The sequence below is a fragment of the Pangasianodon hypophthalmus genome, chromosome 15 (assembly GCF_027358585.1).
Source record: "Pangasianodon hypophthalmus isolate fPanHyp1 chromosome 15, fPanHyp1.pri, whole genome shotgun sequence".
NCBI classification, from domain to species: Eukaryota; Metazoa; Chordata; class Actinopteri; order Siluriformes; family Pangasiidae; genus Pangasianodon; species Pangasianodon hypophthalmus.
Window position 1 is genome coordinate 880,001 of NC_069724.1, and position 11,800 is coordinate 891,800.

General features: G+C 38.6%; 1 protein-coding gene across 1 annotated transcript in view; it reads left to right on the plus strand.

Annotated features, from left to right (window-relative positions):
* The window catches only part of kif4 (kinesin family member 4), a 24,968-nt gene extending 20,695 nt beyond the window's left edge, over nt 1–4,273 (plus strand). Inside the window, exons 25-31 of the mRNA XM_034311517.2 lie at nt 323–442; nt 555–632; nt 727–819; nt 1,449–1,610; nt 2,494–2,616; nt 2,728–2,847; nt 3,815–4,273. Coding sequence (XP_034167408.2) covers nt 323–442; nt 555–632; nt 727–819; nt 1,449–1,610; nt 2,494–2,616; nt 2,728–2,847; nt 3,815–4,009 — 891 coding nt within the window. The 3' untranslated portion in view covers nt 4,010–4,273. The remainder of the gene's footprint in view (nt 1–322; nt 443–554; nt 633–726; nt 820–1,448; nt 1,611–2,493; nt 2,617–2,727; nt 2,848–3,814) is intronic.
* The last annotated feature ends 7,527 nt before the right edge of the window (nt 4,274–11,800 follow it).

The window sequence follows — 11,800 nt, forward strand, 5'->3', positions numbered from 1 at the left end:
CTGTGCACGTAGTCAGGTTTTTATTCAAAGCATCTACACCAGTCGATAAAGACGGATATCTTTTGTTTTTTGTTTTATTTTCTTCCCAAAAATACCTGAAAACTGAAAATTCTGCCATTATCAGGTTGGATAGAACTGGATCTAGATCTGGATGCATTTTAATTGAATACTCGCTGATCTAAAAGGTGCAAATATTTATTCTAAACTTTAAAAATAAACATTTCTAAGCTTTCTAAGCTTCTACGACTTTTTCAAAGCGTCTAGTGTTTTTACGTTTAGCTATGTGTACTTGATGGAACTTTGTTTGTTTGTTTGTTTGTAGGTTCTTTATCTCCTCAGTCAGCTACAGAACAAACCCGTGAAGGAGGAAGAGGAGGAAGATGAGGAAAAGCACGAGACGTCGAAGAGGGAGAGAGAGCTGCTACAGCGTTTGAAGTTTCAGGTTATCGTCGAAACATTCTCTTCCTTATTATTATTATTATTATTATTATTAAATATGAAACCTTGCGAATGATCATTAACACAAAAAAAAAAAAAACAAACCAATCTGACAGGAGGAGGAGCTTCAGAAGATGCGCGAACTCACCGAGCAAAACCAGAAACTCCTGGAAGAACTCGAACAATACAAACAGGTATAAACGCTAATGACGTACGAATAGACGATATTTAGGATTTGTGAATGTCACGTACGAGAAACGCAAACAATTTGCGACTTTACATCAACAGAAATTACTTCTGGCTCAGCTGACTAGCGCAAAGAAAGTAGCTCCGGCAGCAAACGAGTCGCCGGACACGTCGTTCGAATATATTCCTCCTAAGGTACGATATTAAATTAACGTCATGTTTTTATATTTAAGATAATATTTCAGAACGATCGATTTCAGTGTGTTTGTAAACTTATCAAACGTTTTGTCATACACGAGGTGAGGTTAGTTTGTTTTTGTTTATTTGTTTGTTTGTTTTGTTTGTGAATGAAGCTGTTAATGTTGCTTATTTCTACAGAAGGAGCTTTTTGAAATTGAGAATCTGATCGTCCATGTCTTTTTATTTATTTATTTTTTTTTAGCTTTTTGGATTTATTTAAATATAAATAATTTATTTAAATATATCTTTAACGCGCAAAATAGAACGAAGTAACTTTTTTGGCTTTTCACAAACGTGTACTGTTAAATCTGAATTGGCGACGTAATATTCACGCACAATGTCCATGGAAAGTGTTTTTGTGCCTAAATTAGAGGATAAGCTCATCAAATAAAAAATTTAAAAGCCAAAAAAAAAAAAGAATTTAAACTGTTTGAATAAATTACACACATCAGTAAATCTTGATCTCTGAACACAGTTGGTTCGGATTAAAGTGCTCAGGTTTGCTCTGACGTGAAATCTTTACGGTGTGTTCCAACTTCCTGTTTTTGTGTCGTCGTTTCTCGCGCCGCGGTTTCTTCTCGAAGCCGAAAGCCAAACTGTCCACGGCGAGAGCGCCTCTGCAGGAACCCTCCATCGACCTGGACGAGCTGGTGTCTCCATCGGAGTCTGAGAAGGAGGAGGAGGAGTGGCTTCCGGAGAAGAAAGAGAGAAGCAGACGAGGCTCTAAGAAGTCTAAAATGACTGGGGTGAGGAAGAGGAGGAGGAGGATAGAGCGAGGAAGAGCAGAGCTAGCATTTATAAAATGGATAGTTACACTTAAGCTATGTCCGTCGTGTTGCTAAGCAACCAGAGATTACCGTTAATTACACGCTACTTTGCGCGGCGGAAGAATTGTTTATCGTTATGAACATTATTTTATTTCGGTCTCGGCTCAGAAAGTGTTGATTAATTTTCTCTAACTGCAGCTCGGACAGTCGTTCCTGCTTTAACGTAAACAACAGGTTTATATTAATGTGCGCGTTCTAGTTAATACGTTATCGTTTCTATAGTAACAGCTCATTCACGTGGACGTGTACAGCTCCATCTAATCTAACACTATTAATTTAAAAAAAAAAAACTGATTTTTGAAAAACATGTTTAACAAAGAAAAACGTACAAATGTTGATACGATGAAGCTTTCTGTATGGAGTCGTTTATTTAACGTTTTATGGAAGGAGTCTCCAGTGTCAGCGCTTTGTAACTTTAGTAATTTTTCCGATATCTTCAGGACAGAGGAGTTTACGCTTCTTTGTGGTTTCTCGGTAACATGATGTAACAAGTCTTATTAACTTAGAGAGAGAGAATAAAGAGATGCTGTTGCGGAAACGACTGTTTATAGCTGCAATAACGTAAGTGACAACAGGAGCTAATATTAAATATAGCTATAAAAATAATCCACGCAGTGAATTTTATTCGTATGACATCACGTCTGTCGTTTTTTTTTATTCCCGATTTACTCATTCCTAAGTTCCTAAGAACCGTCTTTACTAACACACGCCCTCTAGTGGCTCATTTCATTATTTTACCTCTTTTTCTCTCGACATTTACGATCTCGTTCTTGTTTTTCTCCTACGTGTTTGTTTCGCGTAGTGCGCGTGTAAGGGCCGATGCGTCAATAAACTGTGCCGCTGCCGCAAAGGACGGATGACGTGCGGCGAGAACTGTCTCTGTGACCACGAGAAGTGTCGCAACATGGACAACCGTGCCAGCATGGTAATAAATAAATAAATAAATAAATAACAGCTACTTTTTTACTATTTTATAGCAGGAATCTGTACATACGCCAGTTTTATTAAGTTTAGCCGCTAATCTTCTTCACCTCAGGATGTTGCTGAGATAAATGACGTGTCCAAAGACACTGTTTCTGTTCCTGAAGACCCCACAGCTGTAAGCCCTCGAGATGCCACCTTCTTCAGACCCCCTTGTGTTCCTCCAACTAAAAAGGTATTTTATTATTATTATTATTATTATTATTATTATTATAATTATTATTATTATTGATTTACACTTGCTTCTATCGAAATTCGTTAAAGTACGACGCTGTAAAGACGGACGATTCCTCGGACCAGCGTTGCGACTGACGTAAAAATGGACGAAAAACTCGGAAGAATAATCGGAGTTTCTTCGTCTTCATGTTATCGAAATGTTTATAGAGACATTAGGAGAAAAATAAAGCTTGGAAGAAAGTAGCAGAGATCGTTATACCTCTGACGAGCGATACACGTACGTAATCTGCTGGATTAGGCCACGCCCACGAGCGGAAACAACTGTGTATGTATGTGATTTGTTTTAAAAAAAAAAAAAGAAAAAGCGGGGTTTAGAATCGCATTATTTAACAAGTTATCGCATTTTAATCTTTAAAAGACAGGCGGGTGTTAGCCGTGTGGATCGCACCAATGCGATAGCAAATGTTTTAAAATATTACTTATTTCGTAATTATCTTATTTCTCAGGTTAAACAGCTTCATCTGCCCCTTTTTTCTTTCTTTCTTTCTTTCTTTCTTTTTCGGATCTGGAAATGAAATTGCGGCAGAATGCACCGATTTGCGACAGTCTCGACCTCTTGACCCTGCAAACTTCAGTTGAGCTAAAACAGTAAAGAAACCGTCGTTTAAAAAAAAAAAATGCGTATTTTTCACGTCTTCACGTCAACTCTCATCAGCAGATACGGCGTTTTTCCCGCTTCTAAATTACAAGGCGTGAAACACGTTTAGAGCGACGATATCCCGGGGTTAAACGCGGCGTGAAAATCCCTTTAGAAATGTCTCGAAATATCGTGATATGATGATATTCCGGTCGTATCGCCAAGCCCTAACACAAACCGCGAAGAAAGCCACACAGGATTCTGCTGTTTTTTTTTAAAAAAATAATAATTCTGGAGTGACATTTCCATCGTTTTCTTCTTTTTTTAGGAAATCGGAGACATTAGCAACTTGTCGTCAGTTCTGAAGCTGGAGAAGAAGCCGGTTCCTGCTGAGCTGGACAGCGACAGTGAGGAGTCTGAAGAGTCCATCATGCCCAGCTTTCTGCGCAAGAACAAGCGAGGTCTGAACAATTTCAAGAACAGCTTCTTCTCCGGCTGCACTCCCGTCCGCGAGGAATCCTGAAGCCGCCGGAAGACCGGAACACGCTCCTGCTCTCCCTCTCTCTCTCTCTCTCTTCCCTTTCCTTCCGTCTGTTTTGTCTTTTTTTCATGTGATGATCTTTCTTTTAAAACCTTCTCGAGAACGTCTTCTGTCTGTCAGCGTGTTCTTTTAAACCTAGCTCCTTAACCTAACACTATAGTTTCGGTCATGTGACTTTTTTCAAACCGTACCTAACTGTAGTAAAGTAATTGTTTAAATCAATAAATGAAGTTTTGTTGAATTGAACTGATCGTAGGGAGTTTTTTTTTTTTACTATTATTATTATTATTTTTTAACATTTTGGAGCATCAGGAATCCTTTAGATATGTTTCTCATGTGTAACTTATCTCAAATTGTAGATTTCAATAAAATGGTTGAACTGTTTTCTGAGCATTTTCATTACGTCCGTTGTTTAACGAAACAAAACGAGCCGTCACGTGATATTAACGTAAGAATATCCTCAGCATCGCTGTTTCTATTTTGAGAAACTTATTTATGGTTCTGTTTATTTTGTGTTTGTTATTCCGAGCCAACACGGTTTATTTAAACGCTTTGTTAACTTTATCAGGTAAATATATTTATATATATTATTTCAGTTACATCCCTGAATATATTTCAGCAAAAAAAATGGTCAAAAATGGATCTCGGTTTTTGGATGAAGGAGGAAAAAGGACGAGATATATTATTTTTTTCCCTCGTTCTCCTGGGGCAGCCATGTGCACATTAGACAACCGATTTATAGAAGGATTATATTTAAAATTATATATATATAATAAATATATAGTTACTAAAAATCCACCATCCTGCTGAGTTTTCGTGATTGTCTCTGCCTGGTAAGCAGTTCCCGACCGCACAGCTGGGCACTCGAGTTAGTGACTCGGACTCGAGTCGCATTTTAATAGCCTTCAGACTCGACAAAAAGGACTCGTGAATATTTTAAAACCAACTCAAGTCTCTTAACCTTCACTACTGATAACATAAAGGAAGAATTTGTGTTTTATTTGTACAGTTTTAGAATATCTGCGTCACACACACTTCCCTGTGTGTCTCGGTACATCAGAAATTTATCGTAGAATTTGATGACGTATTTTAGCGTAAACTCCGAAATGTGACGAGTCGCCTGAATCGACGTTTTATTAACGTTGAGTCTTCAGAAGATCGGCTATATGCAAAGATCGTGGAATCTTTAAAGAATTAAAGATAACGGAACGACATCAAATTTTATTAGACACCTAAGAACACATGAACAAAGGTTAGTCACGGAAAAGTTCTAAGCTTTCATTTGCATAAAGCTTGTTAAAAGTTTGTTTTTATGTTTAGTGAAAAATCTATTATTTTCAAATAAAGTTTGAACTTAATCATTTTAAATGTATTTTTGTATCGTTATCGATTGACTCTACCCATGTAGACAGAAGCGTTAGAAGTTCAGCTAGATTCCCAGTAGTATCCCTGATTTTCCAAAGATCATATATTTTGTTTACATAATATACAGTCAGGTCCATAAATATTGGGACAGTGACACAGTTTTGGTAATGTTGCCTCTGTACACCACCACAGTGGATTTGAAATGAAGCAGTCAAGATGTGACTGAAGCGTAGACTTTCAGCTTTAATTCAAGGGGTTTAACAAAAATATTGCATTAACCGTTTAGGAATTACAGCCATTTTTTACAGAGTTCCTCCATTTTCACAGGCTCAAAAGTAATGGGACAAACTAATATAATCATAAATATTAGGATTATTTTTATTACTTGGAGGTAAATCCTTTGCAGTCAATGACTACCTGAAGTCTGGACCCCATGGACATCACCAAATGCTGAGTTTCCTCCCTTGAGATGATTTGCCAGGTCTTTACTGCAGCCATCTTCAGTTGCTGCTTGTTTGTGGGTCTTTCTGCCTTCAGATTTGTCTTCAGTAAGTGAAAAGCAGCTCAGTTGGGTTGAGGTCGGGTGACTGACTCGGCCATTTAAGAACATTTAATTTCCAAGCTCTTGGGCTGCTTTCACAGTATGTTTTGGGTTGTTATCCATCTGTACTGTGAAGTGCTGTCCTATCAGTTTTGCAGCATTTGACTGAATCTGAGCAGAAAGTATAGCTCTGTACACTTCAGAATTCATCCTGCTACTTCTATCAACAGTCACATTATCAATAAACCCCAGTGACCCAGTTCCATTGGCAGCCAAACATGCCCATGCCATAACACTGCCTCCACATGTTTGACGGATGATGTGGTATGCTTTGGATCATGAGCCCTTCCTTTCCTTCTCCATACTTTTCTCTTCCCATCATTCTGGTACAAGTTAATCTTGCATCAGAACTGGTCAGGCTTTTTTTATAGGTTTTTTAGCAAAGTCTAATCTGGCCTTTGTGTTCTTGAGTGTTACCGGCGGTTTGCATCTTGAGGTAAACCGTCTGTATTTACATTCATGAAGGTGGCTCTTGATTGTAGACTTTGACAATGATAGGCCTACCTCCTCCAGAGTGTTCCTGACTTGGCTAGATGTTGTGAAGGGGTTGTTCTTCAATAAGAAAAGAATTCTGCAATCATCCACTTTAGTTGTTTTCTGTGGTCTCCCAGGCCTTTTGGTGTTGCTGAGCTCGCCAGTGCATTCCTTCTTTTTAAGAATGTACCAAATTGTTGATTTGGCCCTCCTAACGTTTCTGCTATCTCTCTGATAGGTCTGTTTTGGTCTTTCAGCCTAATGATGGCCTCCTTCACTTGCATCAACACCTCTTTGGACGGCATATTGAGAGTTCCCATGAACAGCTACCAAATGCAAATTCACCACTTGGAATCAGCTCCAGACCTTTTATCTCCTTAATTTATCACAATATAAGGAGGAAACAGGCCACAGCTGGCCATGAAACTGCTTATCAGTCAATTGTCCCATTACTTTTGAGCCTGTGAAAATGGAGGAACTCTGTAAAAAATGGCTGTAATTCCTAAACGGTTAATGCAATATTTTTGTTAAACCCCTTGAATTAAAGCTGAAAGTCTACGCTTCAGTCACATCTTGACTGCTTCATTTCAAATCCACTGTGGTGGAGTACAGAGGCAAAATTACCAAAACTGTGTCACTGTCCCAATATTTATGGACCTGACTGTAACTTCGTAAATATGATTTTTGAGCGTGAGTTTTTTTTTTTCTTCAATAAAGCATGAAAGATTACAGCTGCTGACTTCAGACTCGACTCGGACTCCAGTTTAAAGACGTCAGACTTGCCTTAGACTCCAGATGAAAGACTTGTGAACATCTCTGCCTCTCCTTAAACCTGAAATGGCAGAAATAATTTATTCAATCATGTTGTTTTTAGGATATCAGTTCTGGATGATTAAATAATTTTACTGGTAAATTACAAGTTACCAGCATAGTTACGTATCTGTGGACTAAAAATGATCGTGGAATCATCGCAGCTGACAGTCTGACTCTAGATTTTGTGCTAAATACTGAAATAGACAGAAGAGATATTTTTAAAAAAAAAAGTGCTTCACAGAGCATCACAAAAAAAAAAGAAAGCAGCAGGTTGGTGATGTCAGTTATGGATATTTACTGTAAGACTATCTGTTCCAATATTTTTGCTCATCGAAAGATTGGGTGGTCTTCCACCAAAAGTGCAATGTTCTAAGTTGTTTAACATGAAACAGCTCAAATATGTTTTTAAGAGGAGGGAGAAAACCGGAGAACCTGGAGGAAACCCCACAAGGACAGTAACCGGAGATCAGGATCGAACCGCGGAACCTGGAGCTGTGAGGCTGCGCCACAGACCAAGTCATTGTTTTTAATTTGTTTATTGATTGGAATTAAACACCATCCTGTTTCTAGAGATCGCTAAAAATATTCCTGCTCATTCCTGTCATTTTATTTCATAGCTAAAGGAAATTAAATATAGACAAAAGAACGTTTCTTGTGTAGAATATTCGCACGTTTCCAATTTACTATTTATATATCTTGGGTAAAGTCTTTACTAAGATGTAAAAATGTTTCTATTCCTTTTCCTAGTTTCTGTATAAATGTTATTATATTATATATCTGTATAAATGTTATTATATTATATATCTGTATAAATGTTATTATATTATATATCTGTATAAATGTTATACGGGGACCTGTGGCCTGTTTTTATGAACTTTCTTGACCGTGTCAGTAAGAAACAGTAATTAATGTTCATCATTTAAAGTTAATTATCGTAATGTAGAATACAGCCTCATTAAAAAATGATGCCGTGCTGCTACAGTGACAATAATGTTGGTTGTTTTTATTTATTTTTTTAACCAGATGCTAATCGTTGAGAATAAACGTAAATCATGTGAAGGAGCATATGGTGTCTGACAGCGTACGCCGAGCGATCCTGTGCAGCTGGGACGCGTCGACGCCCCGGGATGCCGTCATGCGGAAAAAAACTTCATATCGAATGAAATTAAGTCAATTTTGAGTAATGAAAATCTAAAGCATGAGTCTCAGACGCAGTTTAGGTAACAAGCCACTTTATACTTAATGTCAGACAAAAAAAATCAGTTTAGTGATCAATAACATCGACACACAACTCGTCTAACGTGTGTTTATTTACCCGCTTTTATCAAATGACCTTGAACTTTGATCAAATCAAACTTTTCCACTTTTTTATGTCAAGGTGTCTAAACAGAGGAGGCTATTATATTAAAATTTTTTGAGGGACTAGGGACAAATTAAAACATGTAAATGTTGTGATTGCGTAAGTATTCGCTCCCATTAAAGTGAATTAGTTGTTTATTTACAGCATGGACTTTTTTTTTTTTTTTTTAGCTTGCTAATGAATTTCTCATCAGCACATTTTGTCAGTAGCTGAGTTTATAGCTTGAGTTTATTGCTCTATTCCGCCCTCTAGTGGAGCTCTTTTATAAATCGTTCAATTCAATTACAGTCAACAAAATGATTTTAATTTCTAAATTATTTGGTGGGCCGGATCAGAACCATTATCGGGCCGGTTCTGACCCGTGGGCTGTTTGTTGTTTGAGCCCCTGATTTAGACTCTATAGACATCTATAGATTTGCACAAGCAGGTCGAATCAGTTTACACGTTGCACATCTTTGATAACCTCCAGCAGATTTTTTGTTACACAGTGAAAGATGCTTTTATAAAAGGAGTCTGTCCTGTTTTCTGTTTTCTTTTTCAGAGAGACGCCGCTGTCATCCATCTACAACCCTGAGTCCGGGTTCAGCACTATGTCTTGAATGAACTGTGGGTGCTAACACACTATATATATATGTGTGTATACACAGTACTGTGCAAAAGTCTTAGTCACATGCAAAGAAATGCTGTAGAGTAAAGACGCCTTCAAAAATAATGAAATTAAATGTTTCTACATTTTAAAAAAATCCTATAAAGAGCAGTAAACAGTAATAAATGAAACAAAGTCAGTATTTAATGTGACGATCCTTCACTTTAAATAAATAAAGCAGTATCTGAGGTGCAGTGTGTGCAGTTTTATAAGGAAATGAGCTGGAAGTGTTACTGAGCATCTTGCAGAAGCAGCCACAGTTCTTCTGGAGACTTTGACTGTCGACTCGCTTCTTATTTCTGCAGCGAAACCCAGCAGCCTTCATTATGTTTTTATCTGAAAAGTGTCTCTTATGGAATCTGCTGCTTTCTTTACTGACATACAAACATTTTTCTGTAAAGTTTAATATTATGCTGGAAAACTAATGTTTGGAATCGAAAATGTTTTTGTACTGAATCAATAATGTAGAAGTCAGAAAATAAACATCTATAACAAAGTTTGTACTAAAAAAAAAGGCGCCAAGACTTTTGCACAGTACTGTGTACACACACACACACACACACACACACATATATATATATAAACATCGTATTCGGAATACGGCTGCAACCTTAAACGTAGAGTCATAGACACACTGTCTGCACTTACACTTCCCCTTTGTTTGCTACAGTGAAATTGTGGAAAATTTTATTATATTTCATTTTAATTATATTAAATTATATTAATTATATTATTATTATATTAATTTAATTAATTTTTGTAGAAGACTACACCTGCTCAATCTTGCTCCAAAAATGACTTTAACAAAAACAAAAACAAAAAAACAAACAAACCAAAACCAACAACCCTGGCAACCCTGCCCGCACGATTCAGTAGAGTCGCTCGGTTCCTCAGTGAAGAGTCGACTCCGAGAAGATTCAGTCGGGATACCAATTCTTTTCACGTAGCCGTGATTGAGAATACAGACTCCGGCGTACGCAGGGTGCGTAAGAATTGGCCGTAAAATACGTGCTGGATGGTGGAAGAAGTGCTTACTGTGCTGGCTGTGCTGGCTTTGCATGCATGCATGTATGCATGATCTCCTAAAAACAACAACAACAACAACAACAATATAAACAACAACAACAGCAGCAGCAGCAGCAGCAGGAGCAGCAACAGGAAGCCCAGCTGCTGTGCATGGAAGCCTGAGCAGAGCCTGGGAGAATCCGGATGATGGACGGCTTTGTTTATGTTGTTGTCTTGCAGATTAAGGAAAAATGCGTCCTGATAGACGGATGACAGAATTCCAGCAGAATTCCAGAAGCATTCCAGCAGCATTCCAGCAGCATTCCAGCCCACCTGGGGGAGAAAACTTTTTTGTTTGAGCAGTGAGGAAGGCTGGAGAGGAAATAAAAAAAAAAAAAAAAAAAAAAAAAAAGCAACCGAGCACCGGTTCACTGATGAGCTCAGAAATGACTCGGAGGTTTCAGTGACGCCGAGAGAGAGAGAGAGAGAGAGAGAGAGAGCAGAAAACTGCGTCGGTTTTGTTTTCGGTGCGTGCTCGCGCTCGCGCCTGCGCTCGCGCTCCCGGTCCCGGTCCCTGCGTCTCGAGCCGAGAGGAGCTGAGAGGAGCTGACTCGTATGTTTTTACGACCGAGATCGTATATGCAAGAAGTAAACAACTGACACAAAACACGGCGGGTTCCGGGGCGGAACGTCTCGTCTCGGGTTGTCTCGTCTCGTCTCGTGCGGTGAGAGAGAGAGAGAGAGAGAGAGAGAGGGAGAGGGAGAGGGAGGCGTATGGGTCCTGCGTGGAGCTCGAGCCCCCGGATTCCCGCACACTGCTCATAGAGGGTGCAGTGCGGTGTCTGCGTGCGTGCTCCATCATCCACCCAGCGAGCTCATTTATATTTATATATATATTTATATTTATACACATACAGACGGATTGTTGTTTAAAATGGGACGCATTGCATCCACTGAGGAACTGAGGAACTGATGAGCCTGGCATCTGAAGGAGGTAAACAACAACCACAACAGCAAGAACAGCAGCAGCAGCAGCAGCAACAACCACCACCACGACCACCACGACCACCACCCTGCGACTCTTCCTTCTTTTTCTTTTCTCCCTCGATTCATCCTCCTCCTGAAGAGACCCTGAGGACGCAGCTGGAGCTGGAGCTGGATCTGGAGCTGCCTCTCTACGGACATTGCGTAAGGCTGCTGCGTCTGCAGCGTAGGCTACGTATTCTTCCTTCTTCCCTTCCTCGGGCTTTAACACACACAGCAGATCGGGGTGACATTGCAGAGTCTTGACTGTGCTGTTTTTTTTTTTTTTTTTTTTTTTTAACATATATATATATATATTTATTTATATATATATTTACACTTTTTTTTTTTTTTTAAGTAACCTTACTTCCTGGGTGACTACGTTCCGAGAAGAAGAAGAAGGAGGAGGAGGAGGAGGAAGGAAATTAAAAAATATATATATATATATATATATTTATATATATATATATAAATAAATAAAAAAGA